This window comes from Pollicipes pollicipes, unplaced genomic scaffold (genome assembly GCF_011947565.3).
Source record: "Pollicipes pollicipes isolate AB1234 unplaced genomic scaffold, Ppol_2.1 Scaffold_5724;HRSCAF=6776_pilon_pilon_pilon, whole genome shotgun sequence".
NCBI classification, from domain to species: domain Eukaryota; kingdom Metazoa; phylum Arthropoda; class Thecostraca; order Pollicipedomorpha; family Pollicipedidae; genus Pollicipes; species Pollicipes pollicipes.
Genome location: NW_023596746.1, coordinates 50,343,650 through 50,368,855, shown reverse-complemented (window position 1 = coordinate 50,368,855; position 25,206 = coordinate 50,343,650). Strand labels below are relative to the sequence as shown.

Here is a 25,206-nt window from a genome sequence, read left to right as displayed (position 1 = left end):
GATGCGCAGACCATTTTGTGCAGACTATTTTAAGGCCATCCCTGTATGCATAACGCGATAGGGAGGTCATTCAAATCTTGCCATCCCATTGGTCATGCCGCGTTCAAGACCAAGAAGAATATTATCGTTAAGCCGGTTAGATCTGGCGTCCGTGGGCACCATTTCCAAAAGTAGTGGGCATCAATACGCTGTTAACCAATGTTGAGCAAGCTGTGCAAGTTTCAATCACGACTGGTTCTTGGTGATTCGGATCAGGGCCTTTTTGACTAGTAATGGCCCTTTCAAGGATATCGGATGAAGGAGAACGGTCAAATATGGGAATGCAAGTTAATTTCTTAATCTTACGGACAAATATGCAAGAACACCACCACAAAGGGACAGAACGCGGACAAGTAACGACATTTGGTTTAGCAAAGACTTCCCGCGCCGCCTTGCCATGCCTCGGCGAGTTTGCATTGGTACAAGTTAGAGCTCAGCGACAATGCCATCCCTCGGTGAGTTTGAAATGCTACAAGGGAGAGTTTGAAATGCTACGAGTTAGAGCTGAACAACAATTGCGCACGGCCGGTTTGGCAGCACCGTAACGTCATACAAACGTTCCATGACGCAATCAAACTATGACATTTAAGGAGCACATTTACCAAAAAGGGGAATTTCGTCGTCCAGAGCAGTCTCACCCACATAAAAGTATTCCAGCATATATAAGCGAGCTTATTTCATCATATCTGATGAACATCGCCAAAACTCCCTGTCTGGAGCACTTCATTAAAGAACTGCGCCAAAACCGAGTATATAAATACGGGCAAACACCCTAAACTCCCGGATATATAGGCTAATACACCACGAGAAAAGGCCAAAATGCGAACACATAACGACATTTAGGTCATCGCATACTCCCATCGCCACCACTGACATGTCTCGGTGAGCTGAAGTGCTACACGTAAGTACTGGGGTGGCAATTTCAAAACGGCTAGTTTTGCAGCACCTCGTCATACAAACGTTCAATGACACTATCAAACAATGATGTAATAAGGAACATGTTTACTAAATAGCTAAATTTTGCTTTCTGGAGCAGTCTTTCCGATTTAAAGGGAAGTTTTCACATTTCAAGATATTAAGGCAAGCATCTCATATGATGACATAGGCTCAATTATCACTCTTGGAACGGTTTTTTGTGAAAAATGCGGCTCTAGACTGCACATTTTCTCTATTTCATAAATATTCACTGCAATAAGGTATTGTTTGATTGCGTAATCGTACCTTGCGTAACATTGATTAAGAGCCAATTGGCGGCCGTTCCATCTTTAAATCATGTTCACGAACGCCAAATATGAACGACTCGACAATGGTATTTTGATTGGCCTTGATCGACACAAGACTAATGGAATGGCAAGACTTGGGTGGCGTTATTATGGTGTCATGCATGCCTGGGTGAGCTTGAAATAGTCTGCGCGAAGTAGTCTGCACATCTTCGCGGACGTTTAACCCAGAAACTTGATGGGCTTAGGTCTTGAGAACCTCAGGGCTGTGAACTGCACTGAATGATCTTCAACATGGCTTTTCAGTTCAAAACCCCATGCAAATGTGGACCACTCCCCTTTAAAACGATGTTCCACGTTCGAAGATGTTAAAGCAAGCATCAGATATGACGGAATAAGCTCACTTATAACTACTGACATAATTCTAAGTAGAAAAGGCTGTTCCAGACAACACAATTTCTCGTTTAAGCAAATATGCTCCTGAATACGTCTTGCGTGATGTAACGCTCGATAGAACGCATGATGGAAGGAACGGCACGCATGAACGAACGTGAACATGAACGGCATGTAGTGTTGGTGCGATGTTGAGCTGCTACCAAACTAGCCGTGCAAAACTGCCACCCGAGTACTCACCTGTAGTACGTCAACGGCCCGGGAGATAAACGCGGCGGTATTGGAAGTGCGTCCGTGGTGGTCATGAACGAAACATCGTTATGTGCTGGTGTTTCAGCCCTTTCTCGTGATGTTCTTGCACATTTATCCCTTGAGTTTAATTTGTTGACATGCATTCACATGCTCGGTTTTGGCGCTTTTCTTTATTCATTCAATTACAAATCTTATTACTGTAATAACTAGTAAGGATGTCTATTTCCTTGTATTATGCAGCACTAAGCGTGATTTATTATTCAACATCCGCCCCTCTTACCCTATATCTTGCTTCATCCTGCATCCTCTCGAAACCCCGCTTGTCCGGTGCTGGCTGCATGGTCAGCCACGGGCGGGCCGAGAGCCTCGTGGGAAGGGGGACCCTGACTGGGTGCCCAGCGAGCATGTACGGGTTAAAGCTCGGCGGTTGGTCCCCCAGGTACATGCAAGTCTGCCCCACCACTAACCATTTTTCTTTATCCCATGGCCTTGTAATGATCATTGCTGGTCCAGCAAAAAAATAAACGTTACTATTCAAGCATGCCCAACGTTGGCTAAGAACTAATTGACGACCGTTATACGTGCTCACAAACACCACACATGAAAGGCCCGACGACCATATTCCTCGAACGGAGCATGGCCAATGAGGTAGCAGAATTTGAATGACGTTTCTATGGCGTCATTCATGCCTGAATGCCCTTGAAATAGACTGCACGAAAAAATCCGAAGAAAATAGTATGCATGTCTTCGCGAGCGTGCGGCTCTGAAACTGGAGGGTTGTATGCCTTAAGAAAGGCCAGAGCTGTAAGCTGCTTACCTCAGTCCAAAACCCCATACAACTGTGGAGCACTCCCTTTAAACGTATACCAAGAGCTGTAACTGAGCCTATTTGTCGTATCTGGTGCTTGCTCTAATACCTCACAATGTGGAACATTCCTGCCATAGAATAGATTTGTTAAAGGTAGGTAATACACCATTTCATACGTTGCCATTAAGATGGCTATGGGGATTAATGGGTTTAGAAAAAACGGTTTATGAGCATTCGGGTCAGATTGTGGACCCATTTTCACATTTCATTCCCGGTCGGTCCCGAAAACTCATGTAGCTGACTTTGTTTACACTTAGCATGAAAGCACAATAAATCTGTCATACCTCCATAGTGAACTGGCGTGACCGAACCCGCAGCTGAAGGCATTGCCCGTTTTCTAATGGCCCCCACACTTGAGCATGCAGTCACGCCCGGGAGGTAGACCACGCGTGGAAATGTGTACAAAACGCACGCTTTTGCTAAGGTCATGCCCATTTTTCATGGGCAGGTTATCGCTCGTGTCAAGGGCCATTTGGCATGGCATAAATTGGAAACAGCAGTTCAGGTACATATCCCACTGCACCCATTACGGCGCCGTCACATAACTGATCCACGTCAGTGGGCTGGGTGCTGCCTACGACACGGCTACCACGCACACGGCGGGCCGGCCTACGAGACTGGCTGGCACGCATTGGTGCGCTTACAGGCTCGCACCGGCGCAAATCGCTGTGTTCCGGTAATAACCGCCCCAAAGCACGAACTGCGCGCCGCCAACGTCGCGCGGCACCAGGGCACTTACGGCAGAGCGGCACAGCGCAGCGGCCGGTCGTCTGGCACTCGCTCCACAGCGCTGTGTGGCTGATCTGGAACAGCCGGACCAGCGCTGGTCAGTCTCGCACACACACAGAGTGGGGCCAGCGCTGGCTGCGGCGCATGCGCACTGGGGCACCGACTCCTCGTCAGCCGGCGGAAGGTTGTCGTCGCTCCCCCTAAATCCTCTGGCTTTTTGTCACATTTATGTATAGCAACAAAAGTCCTCCAGACTCTTGGTAACATTAAGCGAAAGCCTGAAACACTTTTAGAACACGGACAAATGAGAACGTAAGTGGTTTTGCATGCAATTATGACGCAAAATACATTTCGAGGCGACTGCTTTGTGGTATTTTGTGACAAAGGGACGCGCCTCACGACCGCGAGATGCATTCGTACGCACGTCGCGTTCACACAGTACAGATGTCAAGGCAAGCTGGTACTGCGGCTCGCTTGGAACTCCACAGCCCGCGTCAGCACCTACAATCTTGCGATTAAACTGGATAGATCAAATCATAATGAATCATGATGTAAGTCACTTCTCATGAAACGATCATCCGCAGGATCTCGCGGTTGTCGCAAACCTCCTCAATATTGCTGAAAATCCTTCAATGATCAACTTTGATAATTGTTGCAACATTGCAGGATATTGCCACATGGTTTCGCGGATTAATGAATCACTGCAAAGCCAAGGAATAGCCTCCGCTGATCTTGCATGGTGCACAAACGTTCGGAAAAGGATGTTGAAAAGTCGCAGATTTGCATACGAATAGTTATCGCTGGTAACTATTTGTACCAGCGTACCTCATTGCAATGCTACACTGGCGCTAGAGGCTTGTGTCATGGACATTGAAATGCTTGTAATATAGTGATATTAGCAAATGTAGGCTTGAAATTTGTTGCATTTATGTGGCATCAATTCCGACTCTGGCTCATAGCTCATCACCGTTGATTCTGACTCGTCACCGTTGATTTTGACACCGACTCTAATCAGTATAGCTCATCACGAGTTTTCCTGTCTTGGACTTGGTAGATGTAGCGTCATTTCAGCGTCGATTTAAAGCATATAAACTCCGGTGACAACAGTTATAATATAACAGCAGCACATTAGCTTATATACTAGAGCATGTAGACCTTTATATGACGTATGACGCATATGCCAATAACAAGGCGCAAACAACTGTGCGGTGTTTCGTGCTGTTGTTCTTGCTCACGCGTCAAATCCATTACAGTTTGCTGCTCATATCTACGTCGATGCGATTCAGAAATGACTCTGTGGCAAAGTCTCTTTGGTGCGACGAGTGACGCTGATGGCCAATGCGAGCTCTAATTATGTCGAGGTTATGACCTATTATGCGTTCTGACCCACTCTCTACGCCTCAGGAAGGGCCAGGCGTCGGGCGCCGGCTCCTTGGCTTGGCGATTAGTGAATGTTCTGTATCGCTTTGTTGTTGGCTATGGGAGAGTAGCTATGTGACAGGCCATTGCGCAGTACCTTGTGTTTGATACAGTTCGCAGTTTGACTGAACGTGACGCCCGGACACTACGGAAGGAGCGTCCATTTAGTTTCAGCAGTCCGGGGAACAAACGGCGGCGGGATGAACAGCACAGTTCCAATCGCACCTGTTTCGCTAAATGTGAGTTTTGCTGGCGGCGGTCAGACTCGTCTGCCATGTCCAGGGACAGCAGTCCTTCTGAGGCAGACGAGGACAGTACAGTGGACAGTGGCACCAGCCGGCCCACGGAGCCAGGAATTACCATCAGCAGCCGGCCGACGGAGCCAGACATCACCATCAGCAGCCGGCCGACGGAGCCAGGCATCACCAGCAGCAGCCGGCCAACGGAGCCAGGCATTACCATCAGCAGCCGGCCGGCGGAGCCAGGCATCACCATCAGCAGCCGGCCGACGGAACCAAGCAATACCATCAGCAGCCGGCCAACGGAGCCAGACATCACCATCAGCAGCCGGCCGACGGAACCAGGCATCTCGGCGGAGCCAGACTGTCAGGGTATCATAAGGTCTTAAAACATATCATTCTGGACATGGGTGCTTCTGAGAGGGGAAACGATGAGGAGGAAAGGAGAGGGGAAGCAATGAGCAGGAGAGGAAAGGGGAATCGATGACGAAGTGACAGCTGAGGGTATAGGAAATTTACTGAAGTTCTAGATTGCGCGTTATTTATTGACCATTTACTGATATTTAAGACAGTAGTATTGGCCTTGTTTCTTGGAGAAAACTAGGAAATAGGAGATATAGTTGGGTTGATATTTCAGCAACATGCCTTGTTTCTTCTGCTATTGTTTCGATAAAGGCATGTTGCCGAAACATCAACCCAACTATGCTTCCATTCTTCTGGGTCTCTCCGAAGAATGAGGCTAACACTATTGTGTTATCTATGTGGATAACGTTCCTCGCTAATGCACTGGGCAGTTTACTGATATACAATTTACTGCAGTATGTTTGCGTGTAGTGTAATTTATTTTAATGTGCCGTAGTGTCTGGTCTGTAATGACGTAACTTAAAATACTGCTTGGTCTTAGCTGGAGGGAAATTTTTGAAATATTCAGCACAGTCGATAACTAAGGCCATTAAAACGATTAATGCTTCTGTCCGTTTGTGCCGTGCCTGAAATTTCAGCCAACACCGTAGGACAACCGAAAAACAGGCATATCAGGGCATGGTTACCAATTGCACCCAATCAAATTGCTTCCTTTTTGGTAGCCTTAATCGGTCGATTCCATCAGTCGTTATGAAACTGGCAACATCACGCAGTTATCTTAAGCTGCGTCCACCTGGGGTGGGGTGGAGTAAAGTGACGCCCCGTGAGTGTCAAAAATAACTTCTGAGTCCCTGCGGTAGGCAAACTAAATTTTCGATCCGTGGGAAGTGGTGAATTTGACAACTTCTGTATCAAAGCAAATGTCTTCATGTTGAGTCAGGTAACTACGCCATGACGTCACCCATGAAGACTTGCACTGCGATCTTTGTCAGATGGAATAACTCGCACTTTGCCTCCTCGCTATGAGCTGTTTTGTAGTTATCCATCGACTCGAATGACTGTTTGACGGTCAGAGTCAGTCATGCTACACCGGGTCACATGAGGTCATCATCAGAGGTCGCGTAGGTCAAGGTATAAGTGTTGAACGAAGCAGATTTCAATGCATTTTTGTGCTAAGTAAGTTGATAACACCGACAGATTGCCAAACGGATGGCTTGAATATGCTAAACATTATGAAGAACATGTCTGATGAGTGCAACAGGGTGCCCGAGGGTCAGGTACCGCTGTGCTGACAACAGCGTGAATGATGTCCGATGAATGTAATAAGGTGTCCGACAGTCAGCTGTCGCCGGATCGACGCCAGCGTGAAGTTAATAAGGCTGCGGAGGGGACGAGTTGTTCCTTTACGAGGCACCGTCCGTGATTGCACGCCTGAAAACAAATATGGCACGGGTGCCGAGACGGGGCGAGTTGGCTGACGCCATCAGGACGACACGCTTCCGACGAATGCTCCCAACCACTACCGCCACACCGCGGCATCCAGTAAGACCCGTCATATTCAAATTTTGCAGGCGATACAAGTGACACAACTCCACCACTAGCTCATCTTTATCAATGGAATCGACTCCACCTTGATCAGACGAACATTTTCTCATTCCAGCCTGATTTATTCTTCATAGAGAGTCAAACAGCAGCAGTAAGTTTAATTGAGCGAGCTTATGAAACTGAATCATTCAACTTTTTCTTTGACAACGCGTCCCGGAAACACAGCCATGCTCTGTAATTCCGTCAGATTACATTGAAACATCAGGACACATTGTTTCATGTCTGTATGCTTTTGAAAAAATGACAGCAACACTACAAAACAGCATTATTATATTGCAGTTGACTATTTACATAGCGAAGCTCAAATCCCTTTCCCGTGCAGGACAAGGAGGCAAATTCTGCAAACTCGCAGACTTATCAAAGCTTATCAAAGCGTCCCGCTACGACCAACAAAATGAAGCTTACTTTATTGTTCATTCGAGGAAGTCCAAGTCGCAAAACAGATTCCTTTATTCAAAATGGCGTGGGCTGGTGCATACAGACGAATGACTGAAAGCTGCTCCATGCACATTTCCAAGATGAACTGTTATCTGAACGTGGCGCTAAACTTGCACAATCATCTAAAGAAATAGACTAAAAGGACAGAGTAGATCAAGGCTGGTGACCGGGGGTCAACAGGGCTGCCGTCTTGAAAAATAGCGTACCCACCGTCTAAACACTTGTTAGAATTCGACATGCGCAAAAATGTCTCAGAGCTTCTGGTATTTCGGCATTACGAGTGGGAAGTTCTTATCTTGACAATAATCAACCTTCGGTACACCAGGAAGTACATACTTGTTAAGTGTCACTGTCAACTAGGCATTGATTATGTTGAGTAAACTTGACGTTTTGAAACTGAGCCCAAGGTCAGATTTCTGCGCATTCTTCCCTGGTAACATTTTGCAGCATATCTTCGCAACATAATACTGAAAAATATGCTGCACGACACTCATTTTCCACTCGGGAATACGCTGCACAAAATGTGTCGAATCTATTCCTCGATACTTGGGGTCCAACCAGGTGAACGCCATACAACCGAATGTACTTTAGACCCGTTGCTGACTCCACCATACGGGATTAAAGTTGGGTGCGCCTCATACCTAGTGAGAAAACAACCTTTTTACCTCAAATGCCGAGGATGGTGCGTGCATGTTCTGATCCCCTGCCGTGTAAGCGCAGTCGATCCCCTGCCATGTAAGACAGCCCTTCTTTTCCGTGAAACGATAATCCGGAGCGTTGAGGGAAGTCTGCCCCTATTACCATCGACGTCCTAGATTTAACAACACAGCACGCTGGCGAAAAAAATCGCAAAAGCTTAAACCGATGAACAGTGACATACGAGGCTCCCGTTCATAAATGGCAAGGTGCTGAAACAGGTAAATACCTCCGCACCATGGTGTGGGTTGCACGACCTTAGGGCAGCGTGTGCTGGTGGTCCTGGCTTGAAGGTCATGCTGATTTGATCAGCTCCTGAGACTCCAGTGTGCACATCTGCGAGTCAGGCTCGCCAAGCAAATGCCAATCGGCTGAGGGGAACATGCAGACGGAAGAACGCAGGATTTCGGATATCTCGCAACCTGGGCCAAGGACGTTTCAAGTATGAGAACAAAACGTAGCGTTCATGACCGTTGTAATGAACACCTTGGAGACTCACAACTGCGGAAAGTGACCACTTGGTAAACACATGATAGCCTGGCACGGGCAAATGAAGTATGGGACGACAAATGCCAACTTTGTGGAAATTTTATCAACAGTAAAATACAGTGCGAATTCCAAAATATACGGGCTGTTGCACACCAGTAATATTCGTCCTATGTTGAACACTCATCATCAACATCACATCGGAACTTAATTTGAACAACGTTCAGGGGTGTAGTTTCCTACTTGTTCTGTTTGGGGGGAGGGGGACTGGAGCCCCAGCCTGACTTAAAGAAGAAAACGGTTTAAATTTTGGGAGAAATCTGCTTACTGCGAATTTTGAGAGTATGCTGTCGTTTTTCACTGTTCAGACCCCTCCCCCACTCATTATGCGAACCCACGGCCCTGGCAACGTTGTTAACGTTATGTCGTTTTAAGATAGTTGTCCTATTGTTGTTGTAATAATGTCATCGTGATTTACAACGCCGCCTCACATATGCTTATATTGATGCTCGCCACAAATCATCAAAACTTTTCGGCTCGCCCGTGTTTTGGTTTAAGCACCTGAGAGTTTGAACAAGTGTGTGTTCGTGACGTTCGTGGAATGTTACCAAAGAGCTTAATTATCCAGCCTTATACCGGGTACCTTATGAATGCCTGGCACCATGAGGACGCTCTACTTTAGAAGCTTGCCGCACATCGCAGAATTTTGTACGAGATCCATGCTTTATCTCGTAAAAGCCTGACAACGTTTGCAGACATCGCTGGCGTATGACGGAGCTGCCTTACCATAAAAGAATAGCACTTCCGGGCCAGCATTGGTAGACAGTAACCGGATGTGGATCTACAGTGGCGGTACGCATGACATATCAAGAGGTCTAACAAAATAATCAGGAAATCGAACTCCCGAAAGTGTTTTTGTTTCATCGTCGTGCACTTAATCGTCACTTCACATTTGCGGTGCTGGAGGACTTGGCCCCATGGAACCCAAGCCGTGACGGAGAAGTGGGAGATTATGGTGCAAAGCCTGCTTCCCTGGCAGAATTCGCTGCTATCATTCCCAGCACTCAGTAGATTTGACGACAAACGATGGGTGTGACTTCTGCTTATCGGAATTATCTTTGTATTCGGCATCGAATTAAATCTGGCGATTGCGGCTGCCGTAGCCCAGGGGTAAACGTAAATGCAACTGTCCTAATCCAGTGGATTTGAGTGCGCGTAGGCATCCAGGATGTGCGCATTGTTTGCCCCATCTCATGATATCACTGTTCTCATATAATGCACTTATTTTCAAGTTGCTTTGTTTTTGTTGTCCATTTTATTACAACTCGTGTTATTTAAAATTTATTTCAGCTCTTTCATCTCCGAAAAGTCATGGGTAAATCCCGTGCTCTCTGTTATTCCGGCCATTCCGTCCATCGTTATGCCGATTACACACATTGCTCTGACCCAAGGCACTTCGGCCCGCCTACATCAAGTCTTCTTGCCTCGACCACTTCACTGCCTCCTCCTACGGCCACCCCATTCCACCTTAACTGGTCCACTCCTGCTATACGTACCCTGGCCACCACAGCCCTTTTAATCTCGGCCACTCTGGACGCATCACCCCCCTCCCCCTAAACGTTCGGCGGCGCCTGGCCCGGTCGCCGGGTTCACCCTCACCTCCGCCACGCCGACGGCCACGCCGGGGTAGAAGTCAAAGTAGGTGACACCGGCGTCTCTGCTCAGCTCGGCCGAGCCGCCGCCGGACCGGCAGAGCGCCGCTCCCAGCAGCTGGCAGCCGCGCAGCTCTGCCGACAGCTGGCCGTAGTTGAAGCTGACACAGGCGGGCGCACGTCGTGCACAGAGCGCCAGGCAGTGGGCGCGGGTGGCCATCATCGGTCCGAGCGGCACCGTCTCCAGCGGCGTCAGCGGCAGCAGTCCGGCCCGGTGCTGCCCGGCCGCCGAGTGCAGCTCCACGGCGCCCCGTGAGCCGGACGGCAGCAGCAGCAGCAGCAGCAGGTGCAGCAGGTGCAGCGGCGGCAGCAGCGGCGGTGTCGCCGCGGGTGGCATGGCTAGAAGCCGACGCGGCGTGGCTGACTGGCTGATGACGGGGTGGTCGGCGGCGCGCCCGTGTTGTGTTGCCCTGCCGACGGCCGCCACGGCACCCGTCGGTGACGAGGGCCGTCCAGCCAGGCGCTCCGATTGGGCAATGGAACGACAAACGACATAAAGGGCACGCTCCAACGACATAAAAGGCACGCTCCTGGTTGTGTGAGACACCGGCAGCGGTCAAAATATGATCATAAATGAAATAATGAAATGCCCCAAATACACCATACCTCAAAAATATCAAAACCTCGTATGGTAGCGGGGCGTGGTGGATGATGCATCGGCTACCTATCTGTAGTGCGAACTATCCCGATCGAAGACGGCCTGTGTTGGGCCCACACAAGGTACCTAGTCAAGGCCGGCGGGCATCTCTTTTCTGTCAATGATCCGATCCAATACGGCCTGTGTTGGGCTACACAAGGTACCTGCCCAAGACCGGCGGGCATCTCTTTTTCTGTCAATGATCCGATCGAATACGGCCTGTGTTGGGCTCACACAAGGCACCTAGTCAAGGCCGGCGGGCATCTCTTTTTCTGTCAATGTGCTTTACTCATTTTCATGTTCTAATTTTACATGTTTACTTCAGATAAATAGCCGAAATTCATGCGACCACACGAGAAATGAATTACCAGCCTAACACCGTCAGCAAAACCGTGCCATCATCTGCCCTGCAGATCCAATAGTATCGTCAGCGAAAGACACAAGCTATGCAAAATAATATGCAAACGAACACCCATCACATCGTGACATCCATCATTCAGCTATAGACACACAACTCTGCGAAACAGACATCTCACCAGAGCCCGACACGGCCGTGTGACCCAGTGCGGCCGCACACAGCTAGGCGGGAGCGGCGGCGGCGGCAGCAACGGCAGCAGAGAGGTGGCAGCAAAGTCGGGGGCGGGGGTGGGGGGCCATCCTGATAGGCGCGAGGCATCAGCGGCAACGATAGGGCCACACTGTGGGGAGTGCAGCGACTCGGGCCGGAGCACCAGCCAGCCAGCCGCGGCAGTACCGGACGGCACGCTTAAGAGGCCGAGGCGGACAGCAGGACTACGGGGACGTGGAGGAAGCAAGGCACGGTATAGGCTGGGAGAAGAAATGGAGATGCTTTTGACAATCATATCGAAACTATGTCAGGCTATTATTCAGTATTAGAATCAAGATATGTACATAAAGCATTTCAATTTTCCTTTAACTATCCATTTTCCATACTCTCTGGCCATATATTTTTCAGTATTAATGTCTCACTTGAGCAGCGTTTTAAATTAATTAAAGTACGGGCAATTCTCTCGACGTCTCGAATCGTATACAACATATTTTGCTATTGTGACAATATGGGCAATAACTGTACTGTTGCAGTCACCGAATATCTTTGCTTTGTTGCTGAGTTGTCCCAACCCATATCCTGATAAATGTCGAGAAATTTCATCCCATAATCTCTAATAAATTCGGGTTACAAACATAACAGTTTTTAGTTTTTCCGGATCTCCCTACAGAACGAACATAGGTTGTTCTGCTGTACTACTATTGGGCTTCGGAAAGTGTTAGTGGTTAAAATTCGCAAGACTAGCTTTAGCTGAAAGGACATGCATCGAGATGCACTGATAGAATTCCTTACATTTATAACCGAGAGCAGTTCACTTACTTCAATGTCTCAAGCTCAGTTATCAGTGGCGGGAACTTCTAGCTTTACCGTGCGTTCGTTTGCTAGTCGCGGTTTCGCGGTTAAACGTCGAAGCACATATGTGGCATCGGGGCACAGGGTTGGGTGAGTTTCGCTAGCGCCTCCTCATCTCGCCGCCGTGAGCAAAACCACCTCCTGAATCTTGTGTAAGTTGCGATGCCATCTCCGCTGCTTGTGATGGAAATGAGCATTGAGTTTAAATGAATATCTGTGCTTCATCTTCATGCCTGATTTGCCGCGAAGAACCGTCCAGCCCCCCCCCCCCTCTTTCTCATTCATATTTATATATGGGGTCATCGGGATATTTGGGACAGCATCGGGAGGACTCTGAGGAGGCGCCTCCTCCGTGGTGTGCGCCGTGTGACGCCGTCCGCCGCCGGCTCTGCAGGCAGAAGCTGAGTTGGAACTGTGATAGGCACAGTTTATACTCAGCATGAGTCTATAGCATGAGTACTGTGCGCTTAATTCCGCGCACCAAGGGTATGATGTTCCAACCCATGACCCTTTGAAGGTGCATTGGGAAAGGAGATCAGGAGTGGTAAAATTGTACTTTTTGTCGCTGACCTAATTCCTGTTGGCAAAGTTGTCGCCAGCAAAGAAACGCGACACCATATGACATAAGATGGCTATATAGTCCATGCCCTGTAGCTCCATTAGGAATGGGCCTATCACCGAGTGCCTGCCTTATCACAGCATTTTTCAATATCGTGAGCACAATCGAAACGCTTATTTAAACGATGTCTTTCAACTAATGTCAGGATAACTGTTATTGCTAAGAAAGCAGACAAACCGACCCTAGACTACGGGATAGCCCAATCACAGCAGCAGTCTTCTTGCACCCTTGCAACTTGTCGGACCTCACGTTTGAACTTAATCTACTGCTCGATTTGCTCTCCTCGACCGCGAAAAAAAACAATGGAGAGCCTCGATATCCAGGGCAGCTAAATATATGACAGAATTCGAACCAATGGCAGGCAGTCTTGGGGGATGACGTCCAATATGCGGACCTCCTCGAGACCATGTCTTCTGAAAATCACGCGTGCGCTTCGAGCGCCGTACCCGCCGCCATCAAACTCTCCACCATACGTTAGCCACGCTCCAAGCCTGGCACGTCATGCGTTGCCTGGTGCGCGCCTTTCGCCGTGCCCTAACAAGTACGTCGTATTTAAATTTGTTGATGGCTTCACATCAGGCTGTTAATCTTTTCCAAACAACATACTCGCCCTGACAGGAGGGGGAGAGTGGGGCAATGCGACATCCCCCCCCAAAAAAAGTTTTCGGACGAAACCAGTGCCGCATATTGTATGGTCATGTCCAAACCTTTGGTAGCTTCTGGGGTATCCATTTCGCGTGTGTTGACACCAAAAACATCTTTTTGGCCTCGCTGCGGCCGGCGACAAGCGACAATTCCGTGGACCGTGTGCGAACGGCTGATACCGTTACAACATTCAACAGTTTCTTGGCTGATTCCACGATGTGAAATGCAGATTTTTACACCAGCGTATGTAAATTGAATAAAAAGGATAATAGCCAACTATTTTAACTCTCACGCTGATTCAAACAAAGCAAGCCTGGCCGAAAATAATTAAAATTATAGGCAGATATTCATTACAATGCATTGCAGATGTCGCTTGCAAAGTCGCAGCGCATTGAAAATCATTGCCCCCTCACACCTGTCGCAGCGAAACGATTGAAACATACCCTTACGACCAAATGAATCCGCATTTTTAGATCTTTTCAATGTTTGATGCTGTTTTCTTTGGGGCACTGAGAGTCGGCTGGTACCTGACACCAAACGCGAATCGACTGACCGGGGAGCCATAGGAAATACACTGATTTGTCACCGATCTGGCACCGAGATGAGCCACCAACTAAAAATCATAGAATAGTTTTGTCGCCAAGTTGAGATAAAGCCGAAAAAACAATGGCATGTCATAAGTATTTAAGGCACAGTAAGGGTTTCTAAGGAAAGGTCTGCATGTGTTGTGTGATGGAACGGGTTGCTATGGAGCTATAATATATATGCATGTAGGCCTTATGCTAGGTTGTCCAGTGTGTGCTTTATTATTTTGTCGTGTTCGTCACTAACATAACATTCAAAACATAGATAGCATAAGATAACTGTCAAAAGCATCTTGGCACCAGATTTCGTGAGGAAATTTAGATCGTTGTCGCCGACCTCATCCACCAATCCATCATGTTTTACCACCACTGAAGAAGACGCACTGGACGCACGGCCGGTGCTAGACACAGGCGCTGTCGCACTCCATACGTAGAGATTGCGATACCCGAAACTGAGATCCGGTGAGTGCACACTTGCTGACCTGAGAAACATAGCCTGGTAGGCGTTCGGTCTGATGTCAGCCGGCGCCAGAGTAGTGGACTGAATCGCGGGAATTACCTCCCGAAATGCCCGTCAGGTTCCTTTTCGCGCAATACGTCATCCCTATGCCGTTATTGGGAAGAGTTGAAACTATCCAGGCGTCCATTCGAAGACACCCCGGATAACCTTAGGGGTATGCATGTAGCACGGAAAAGTTATTACTTGGCTCGAACAGACACTTCCATCACCTGAGCTTCAGGAAACGGAATGAACAGACGAAAAAACAGATGTTAAAACGTCCTACGTCATTCTCATAAACGTACACTTGATATAAGAAAGGAAAGTATTCAACTACTGGATTTTCGACGTTATGGGCTCAAAGTTCTCATTTTAAGTTGGTGACCTTCAATATACCAGGATGTGCTGGTCAAACGACGTTGTAGTGTCATGCAGCGATTAAATTGACGGCATTCAGTATTTGGAGCTGTGTCCATGACTAAAGATCATGAGCAGGGTTGAACAATTGATAGGATATGATCTACCAATTTACAGGACACGATCTACCAATTTACAGGATATGATCGGTGACAGAAATGGGAGCTCTTGCAAGCTATTTGATGAAAAAATTGCACAAATGGCAACAAATTACAACAGATCAAACCCTACTATAACAGACCATCCCAGTTAGTCGACACGCAGTGTTAAGTGTTGGTCTATCCTCGCATGCTGTCATCGCCAGCTGACGTCTGCAGCGTAAGCTTTTGTGGAGCACATGTTGAAACATTACGTTTTGCCTCATAAGCTAGTTGAGCCGCAAAATGTTGCCGAATATCAGGGCTTTAATCAGGGTAGTTTTTAACAGGTGACAGAAACATACGGCAAGTAATGCTGTATCAGTTCTGATGTCACAGATCAGTGCTGACACGATACTTTTCCAATGACCCTCAGATCAGTGCTTTTCACAGATTGTTTAGCCGGGATTCACATAACATACTAAACAGTATAAAATACCAAACAACTAGGCTTATTACTAGTCATAAGAGCCGTGGCTGGCCTCAGCACCTCACAACGAACGTGACCAGCCTGCTGCGCAGCGTTTTATATTATTTTGTCATTTGACACCGATGCCTTAGAATGCTCGCAACGCGGCTGTAAAACGCGTTCAGCGCAAGACTGTAGCCTGTAGGCTGCCTTTGATCGTGCTTGTGTCGTAAGAAGCTCACTGGCTTGAAGAGCGTAGCTAATAGTCAGCTTTTTAAGACGCTGCTCGTCTGTTCGAAGGATCCACCATTTAGCGGGTCCCTAGTAATTCTGAGTACATACAAAATACTGCGCCGTGGTCTTAGATGTTAATGGAGTATGTTGGAGAGACACATGTCCAGGATTCATCCTGGGCTTCCTGCTGCCGAGAGGAACAGCAGCTCTGCAGTAAGAGGTCGAATATCGCTGGCGCGGGTCTCACACGCTGCCCGCTGCGCCACTGATTTAGTGAACTGCCCGGTTTACAGGCGTGAGACAAAATGCTTTGATAAAATGCTATACCTTATACAATGCTAACTGAAGGTCACAGGGATGTTCACAGACGTTTTATGTATCTGCCGACACCAAAATTACATACGTTTTCTACTAAATTCCGTCCATTGGGACCGTATTAGGAAGTGCGAGTTCTCCGTCGGTAATGGTTATGCCAAGATCGCGAAGGTCGCCAACGCTTCCAGCTGATTGCACAACGGCGCCACCTAACCAAAGGTGATATCATTTTCAGATGTTTGTAGAACCATAGTATTCGGCCGATGTAGGGATACAAGGATGCAGCTTTGCAAAATAATGAAACATATGTTCCATATCTACATGGGGTTTTGAACTGAAATAGCCATCTCAAAGCACTTCGGTGCTGCTCACAAGCCTGCCGTTTATAAGACTTAAGCCCCCCCCCCCCCCAGTTTCCGAGCTACCCGCCCGCGAAACTGGGAAAAGATTCATCATCGTCGAGTGAGGTGAGTTATATTTTGTCCAAGTAGCACCAAGGTTATCTGCCCTAAATCCACGCGACGAATAGCAGTCTCCATTCACTCAGCTGATGCATGGCAACTTCCTCAACTGTCCTGCGCACTTCCGGCCACATGTGGGCGTGCGACTTGGGCTGAGGGCGTCAAATCTATTTGTTTTTTGCGCATCGTTGAAAACTACAGCTATCGGTGTAAAAGCGTGTTACGACATGATGAGACCAATCCGAATGCTACACGGTGTCGCAGTGAGGTGCATCTGTCGCGCAAACTAAAAAAAAAAAATGGCGTCTGCATTCCACGGGTTTCAGGACGACAGGAGCTTTCTTCTAAGATGTCAAGTGTCGCATGCTGTGGCATGTACGTGGGGCATGTTGTATCAGTGATGCAATGTATCGATAATACGCCATTAGCTGGCTTACTGTCAATGACTGAATGACATGGCTGCGATGACTTTTTGTCATCTAGAAAACAAATCGAGTCACATTACTTATGGAGACGCATAATTTCTACCTGAGCAACGGAAACCGAGGTGTGAGTAGGCATGTGCCTGGTTTCCAGTTTTGGTTCCTGGTTCCCACTGGCTGTTTCGAGAAAACAAAACCCTAGATCTTTCGAGAAACTAAGATCCTGGATTCGATTCTCACTGGTTCATTACACAAAGCAAAACGAGATCCTGGTTCGCACTGATTCTCTAAAATGGGTGAACCTAGATTCCTGATTCCCTATGATTCCTTAAGAGACCATGTGCCTGGTTCCTGATTCTCATCGGTTCTTTTGAAAACACTGAAATTTGACTGCTATTTGTCACTGATTTCATTTAAGTACAGGACTCTGACATGGTGCTCAGCCACAAGGTCATGCAAGTCGCACAGGACAACGAACATATTTTTGCTTTCACATTTATCTAAAGTCATACATCTCAGGCAATTTAAGCAGCCAGCGCGCCCTGGTACCACCAATGCAACTGATAAAGCTTAACGGAGAGGGAGAGTGGGAGCCTCAGGAAGGTAACAGGCTGAGCCTACCTCCGAAGTGAAATTAAAACAGGTTTTCCTCAGATTTAACCAACTTTCATGCCAGGGTGGGGAGCCGGGGCATAGTTTCTCAGAATTGGCTCGTGGGGTATAGCACTGAGCTCTAAAAGTTGATGATTAAAGTAATTAAAGTGGGGAAGTATATAACTGGTTGGGGGACATCTCAAAAAGGGAACTGCAAACTACAAACAAACTCAGCTGAAAAGGAACTACGGGATTGTAGGGCTAGTTATGTTAAGCGTGCCTTTATCTGTTTCTGTTTGGATTGGTTTCAACCATCACTCAGTGTTTTGATGGATGGCCCAAGGTCGTCCGGTTCAACGGTTGCTCTAGAACAAAACCAAACTGGCAGTGATTATTTTGAAAGAAACCTTCGCCATGGTAGCCTAATATTGTTTGTTTGTTGCAGGTCGACCTGCATAGTAAAATGCACACACAGGATGTGGATTAATCGAGGCAGTTAGTTAACACAGAACTGCATTTCAATGTGGGACTGATAATACCCCTGCTGCATGGCATATATCCGTGAATACTAAATTGCGATGGATGTGATCAGAATTCACGCACCTAGTCAATCATGGATTTGGGGGAAAATGGCTGCTGAAGATAGCCAAATTGTTGGGGTGTAGTTGGTGTCGTCTGGGAGTCCTTCAAGGCATGTTATTAAAGCAATGTTGTCTTACCCACGACATGCAATTAATCTCAAACTAAAAGTGCCGTGGGATCTCTTGGGTGCTTCACAGCCAAATGGCGTTTAACTACGAATATCATTGGGTTCATGCCAGATTTTGAAGGTGGGGTGTCTTCATGTTTTATGTGTGTGCATGCAATGCCTATCTATGTTTTCGTCAGATGATAACCTCTGCTACATTTCTTTAGGCCATCCCCTTTATTTGCGTTGCCATAATGATGCCATCAAGCCTACACAAGTGAAAATATCAACTACATGATGAAAAATAGTAGCTTGTTCTTAACTAGATCTCGAGACTGTCAACACATTTTATGATCCTTGAATCAGCAGTTTGTCAAAGGTAAAACGTTCCTAAAAATCGGACACGCTCATTTTCTATGCTCCTTTGCAAGAAGCCATGCCTTCCAGTGACACAAATGCTAAACAGGAATGCTCTCTTTTGAATTAAGACTACACTGATGCGTAGTTTTATGTGTTTTGAGTTACAAAATATCATGCAGGGCTCCGCTGACATAACGGCGTCGCGCCGCCGCCTTCGCCGTTCGTTGGTCACCGTACAGTGCTCCTAAAAACATCGCTTCTCAAAAACAGGAATGCTACGGACAAGCCCACTCCCGTGATGAACGGCCGCTGCTGTGTCGGACACGCGGCCTCTGCTGTGCCGGACACGCGGCATCTTTTGTTCCGGAAACACGGCCGCCCAGGTGATGGACGGCTGCTCGCTCACCGGACACGCGGCCTCTCATGTGCCGGCACGCGGCCAGTTCATTGCCGGACACGCGGTCTTTCTTGAGCATGACGGCCGCTCGTGCCTCCAATACGTGATCCCTTCCATGTCGGACACCCGGCCGCTCCTGTGGCGGACAATCGACCGTGCCAGTGTTCGAAGCGGCGACGCCCCAGTGAGCGGCTGTCCGCCACGGTAATGAATTACTGGTGCCGCACGTTCCCTTAAGGTAAAAATACGGAAGTTGTCCAGTGCGTCAGCGACGGACGGTATTCACATAGGTAAGACATAGATCATACATAGACACTAGTAAAAGCCTTATTCCTCGGAGAAAGCTAGGGGAATAAAGTTGTAGTTGGGTTGCTATGTTGGCAACATGTCTTTATCGAAACAATAGCAGAAGTGAAGCCACGGTTTATTGAAGACACGCTGAAGCCCGTGGCGCATATTTTCGCCAAGAATACTAAGGTATTAACTAGTTCTGCTAACTTTGCTAAGTTCTTATTGAACGAGGCAATCATAGACGCTTTTCGAAAGAAGGCCTGTTTAGAACGACAACGTTCACGTTTATTTGGATCAATCTCACCTTTCCTGGAGTACAAATGGTACGCTTGCACATGTGCGACGTGTGAACGGTTTTTTAAAATCACTATTCGCGAAAATAGACCAAGACTGGTTAACAGATTAACACAACTTCAAGCTAAACGCCAGTGGAATCATTGCTATGAAGAACAGGTTGACAGTCAAGCAAGTCAGAAGGACTGAATAATTTATCGTCCGTTGAACTTAATACCAAGGAACTTAATCTTGTAGCCAAAGGTCCGAACTTTACAACTTCACTTCTGCTATTGTTTCGATAAAGGCATGTTGCTGAAATGTCAACTCATCTACATCCCCTTTCTCCAGGTTTTTCTCCGGGGAATTAGGTTATTTCTACTTTCTTATCTATAAGATGCATATGTTGTAATGGCGCAGCGCGGCTCAATGTAACACCTATTCCGACATGCTGTATATTTTATGAATTCGTGATGTGTGGCCATTAGATCCTAGGTTCATAGCTAGAGCATATGGTGTGCCGTACGCGAATATGTCCATAACAGGTAAGCGGGGAGATGCCGCGGGTGGTTATGATATGTACGCTGTCCAAATGCTGGTAATGAGTGATGGCGATTTTGAAATCAATGGTTGACTTGAATCTACCTGAAATCAGAATCGTTGCTTAAAACGAAACAAGGTCGTCATGTAACGACAAGGTCACGGCGTACCAAATGCGAAATAATTAACCGATCTCGCTGGTATGGCATGTTACTCGGACATTGGCCTATCATCCACGTAACCCAGGCTGTGAAAAAGGTTATCCAGTGTTGGATTTCTGGTTGGCAGTTCTGGATTAAGGAATACAAGTTTGCCAGGCACAGACTGTAAATTCTGAATTCTGCCCTGAATTTCTAAATTTGTGTTAAGTTATGCAATTTCATTTCAGGCACTGAATTATGAAATAGGCCATAACTATGATATGAAACAAGGTGGCAATTCTCAGCTTTAGGCAACGCAGTTTGCAACATCAAAAAGACGGTACACCTGATAGCACAGCGACGGAGCTTGTTTCTATACATGGATTAAACCCCGGAAAGGCTCTTTCTCCGATTCTGGCATTGCCTCAGTATACTGTGAGATAGGGCATAGAGTTTGTTACGTGCCACTTACGGATGTGATACGGCCGCTAACCAAACACGTTCTCTCGTTTCTTCGTACGTGCGACGTCGTAGACTTGAAGCAAACCGATGTGCTCACCAGTCTTAAGCCCGCTACGCCGGTTATTCTGCATTGAGGCCTCTGCCCTAACCACCGAGGCACTTGCCATGGCCAGCAAAGCATGTTTCAGTGTAAATAAAATTTCCGAAGCGAACATTCGTATGATGTTTGTGACTCATCGCACTTAAGTCACCTTTGTTTTGTATGGTTTTACGAATTTATAGCTATAATGTGACGGTTTCTAATAGATTTAGCTCCAGGCGACAATTTAGGCTGTTCCAAGTTCCGTCGGTGTGAGAAAAGACACCTTTCACCCCTCGTCTTGTGCGCGAATGATGGACATTACTACCACGTCGTTTGACCAGTACCTCTTGTCATATTGAAGGTCGTTAACTCAGCATGAGTACTTTGAAGTCATAACTCCTGATAAATCTGACTACATCTATAGCTACCTGTCGTGAAAAATTATTGCGCGTATTACGTCGCATTCACGAACCGGTGCGTAAAACCGCCGCGGAGGCTATATATGCACCCATTGTCATGTCATTAGCACGTGGGGGAATAGGAGATGTGGTAAGATGAGTATGCGAGAAAGAAAGTTAAGAATAGGGGCCCGATGTGGCAGGGCCAAGGATGAGGACGACCAGAATCTCGTCATCTACAGGCGCCAAGCTCGAGTGATCGATAGGATACACAAGGACACAGATTGCATGGTTTGAAAATGGTATAATTGTTGAAACAAATGAAACGAAATGGTCGGTGAAACAAAGCGATACTGTCTTTGACATACCAAGAACAAGTACGCCGGGTACACTGCAGTGCACGCGGCGAAATGCTGCTGGTGGGCACCGGGGTCGGCGCTCAGTGTCTCTGATAAGTTGCGGCGACTCAAACTACTGTCAGCTCTCTTTTTAGCTCAAAAGCGTGGCTTTCGTAAAATGGGACCGGTGCGTATACTTGTCTAAAGCCGCCCAATCGCGGCCGACATTCGCTGGTGCCAACGCAGGTGATGGACAGCAAGGTCATCTCACTCTCCACCTACCATTATCTTCCAGGGTTTGAAACGAAATGGGTAGATAGGCATGGGCGAAACTGGCAATGGGTAGATAGGCATGGACGAAATGGGTAGATAGGCATGGACGAAATGGGTAGATAGGCATGGACGAAATGGGTAGATAGGCATGGACGAAATGGGCAGATAGGCATGGACGAAACTGGCAATGGGGCCCGCGGGGTCCGGATCCGAATGGCTTTGGGCAAACTGGATGTTGCTTTTGTGTGTCTTTGCTATAGAAATTGCACAAAAACAGAAGTGGACACAAGTTGCAGTCTTTGCGTGTTAACATCCATGTAAATTATATACAGATGAAGTCTGCAACAAGTAAGTCACGCGTGTTTTGCTCGTTCCTCTCAAAAAACTTCAAGAGCAAGCACCTGAACAAAACAGATTTGATTGGTGGTATGCTAAACGCTTACAGACACTTTAATCAGCGTTTCAAGGGTGTTGTTACCGTAAGGCCTATTGGTGAAATAGTGTCTGTTTCTATTGGTGAAATGTTTCTGTTTTTATTGGTGAAATGGTGTTTGCTTCTGCTCTTGTGCTACCTGACTAGCATTTTGCAATTATGTCTGAAAATAGCTGCATTGTATACAAAGCGGCTTCAGAAACAAAGACCGCGGCAATTAACTTACACCTGAATGACCCAAAAACTGGACTACGGCCTTTGTATAAACACTTCAAACTTATGCGTGCGTTCCCCTCCTTACACCTCACCCTAATGCGCCACCACATTCTTGCGACGTCACTGGTAAGAGCCCATTCTAGCCTTTGTGAACGGGGATCGCGTAAGGTGGAGGATCGCGTTTGACCTTTCCATTCGCACATCCAAGCATTCCGTGGCTGCAGTTACAATGCGTTCACCAGTTTCGCTGTAATTGACCATAGGCTCCGTAATGACGCGCTCGCGTGCAGCAGTAAACGCAGGTAGCCGGCCTGCACCTAGTGAAGCCGGTTCCTCCGGCATCTCCTCGTATGACCGTCACATTTGCCAGAGTTTGGCAACCAGTTCCAGAACGACGGGTACCTACTGCTACAAGCTGATGTGATGAAAGGAAGTGCCAGTTCAGAGGTGGGTGTCATCTCAACCAACGAAGGGTGACTTTGATCTCCGACCATCTGGGATTTGGAGGAAATTCTCCCTCTGGAGGTTTTCTCTAGCTATGAGCATGATTCTGAGAGAAAAAAAGCAATCAAGAGTTCCATATTTGAGTTCTAAACCTTTTTGAACGTTTCATGTTTTGGAAAGGTGCTTTTTATGGACCTTGCGTTTTCAATGACGCGGTGATAAATCTTACGCACAACTATATTTAGTTTACCGGCATGCAAACAAAGAATATATATATATATATATATATATATATATATATATATATATATATATATATATTAATATATTAATATATACATGTAAATATACGCATATATCTAAATAAAAAGATAATAACTTGGAAATCGATGAGTGAAAAATGTAACCGTTAAAATTTTAAAGTGAGCACGATTTTGGATCTTCCACGCCTTCTTCTTTTAAAGGCATGGAAAACGTAGGGTATTTCCATACCGATTCATCCAGTGAGGACTAATTCGGTCCTTCCGCGCGCAGCGGTCAGGCGCCGTCTCCCTAACGACGCCTCTCGCTTGGCGTCGGGTGTCTGACGCGGTCACAGGCGGCGCGCAGGGGAAGGGGAGGGGCAGTTGCTGACCGCTCCTTGGTGGAAGTGAGGCAAATAACGCTTGGGTGCCATAATCAAGCCAATTACTTTCACTACATGCGGCTCTTCGGGCTGAGTGTGCGTAACGAAGATAACGGAGGGATACCTTGGCTATGCGCGCCATTTTGACTTGCCACTTGGCTGAGCAGCGCTGGCGTGTCTGAGAATTCCCAAGGAACCAAGGAGCTACGAAGGAGTGGTTGTAATGAAGTGCTTCTAGCGACCTCAGTCATGCCATCAAAGATGATTTACTCGAAAATGTGCAGTAATGCCTGTTGAGGACCATTCACGCTGTGTCCTGGTGCAAAGACAGTGTGTAAGGGAAAGTATGATAAAGGCGATATGCTCACATCACGAGCAAGATTTGTTGGATCGACATCAGAAAGCGAAGAGCATTACAACAGCTCTGAAGGCGTGCGCCGATCCCTTTAACGAAGAGCAGCAAAGGAAAAAGAAAGAAACCACGTTAGCAGGATGAGTACAATGAGTACTAGCTGCATTCATCCAGAAACACAGTCTGCACGGCCTCTTGAAAGCTGAGGAACCCCAACGCACGCTCTGCAGGAAACGAACTTCCAGAGAATTTCCTAAGTTTGGGCAGTCGGCAATGGCGCCGCCAGACTTCAGCCAGCTGTAGACCAGCTCGCAACAAACAGCGCACGCTAGGACAAAGGAGAGCATCAGAGACAGACCAGTTCGCAACAAACAGTGCACACTAGGCCGAAGGAGAGCATCAGAGGCAGACCAGCTCGCAACAAACAGCGCACACTAGGCCAAAGGAGAGCACCAGAGACAGACCAGTTCGCAACAAACAGTGCACGCTAGGCCGAAGGCGAGCATCAGAGGCAGACCAGCTCGCAACAAACAGCGCGCACTAGGCAAAAGGAGAGCATCAGAGGCAGACCAGCTGGCAGCAAACAGCACGCACTAGGCCAAAGGAGAGCACCAAAGGCGCTCTCGGCGCCCTGGTGCCCTCCCCCGGCAGCATCAGCACTCCTTTGCTATGCGCAAGGTCAGACCTGCTCTCATTCAAATAATGCCCGGAGACGGCGACAGTATAGCACCAGAGCAACTCACGGACATGTCAAGCCTCGGAAACACGTCTGTGAATACCCGTAAATCAATTATTTCCTGTGGATGGCCGGCCGCATTAAAGATGTTGCATCAGTTAATGGCGATGGTGATCGAACTCAGACAACTCGCTAGAAATTGGTTGTCAAGTGTGCGATGTAAGAATGCCATTAATACCGAATCAAATCAAAATTAAATGGCAGAGGCCTTATACATTTCAAGAGACACTACACATTTTAACTTAGTCCTTCACTGACACAGCCGAATATATAAGCCCCATCACCATCCCCAAGTACCAACGGACT

General features: G+C 47.4%; 1 protein-coding gene across 1 annotated transcript in view; it reads right to left on the bottom strand.

Annotated features, from left to right (window-relative positions):
• The window catches only part of LOC119103152 (scavenger receptor cysteine-rich type 1 protein M130-like), a 36,629-nt gene extending 12,675 nt beyond the window's left edge, over window positions 1-23,954 (bottom strand). Inside the window, exons 1-3 of the mRNA XM_037226603.1 lie at window positions 23,937-23,954; window positions 10,407-10,472; window positions 3,512-3,575 (exon numbers count right to left, since the gene is read on the bottom strand). Coding sequence (XP_037082498.1) covers window positions 3,512-3,575; window positions 10,407-10,472; window positions 23,937-23,954 — 148 coding nt within the window. The remainder of the gene's footprint in view (window positions 1-3,511; window positions 3,576-10,406; window positions 10,473-23,936) is intronic.
• Between the last annotated feature and the right edge of the window lie 1,252 nt (window positions 23,955-25,206).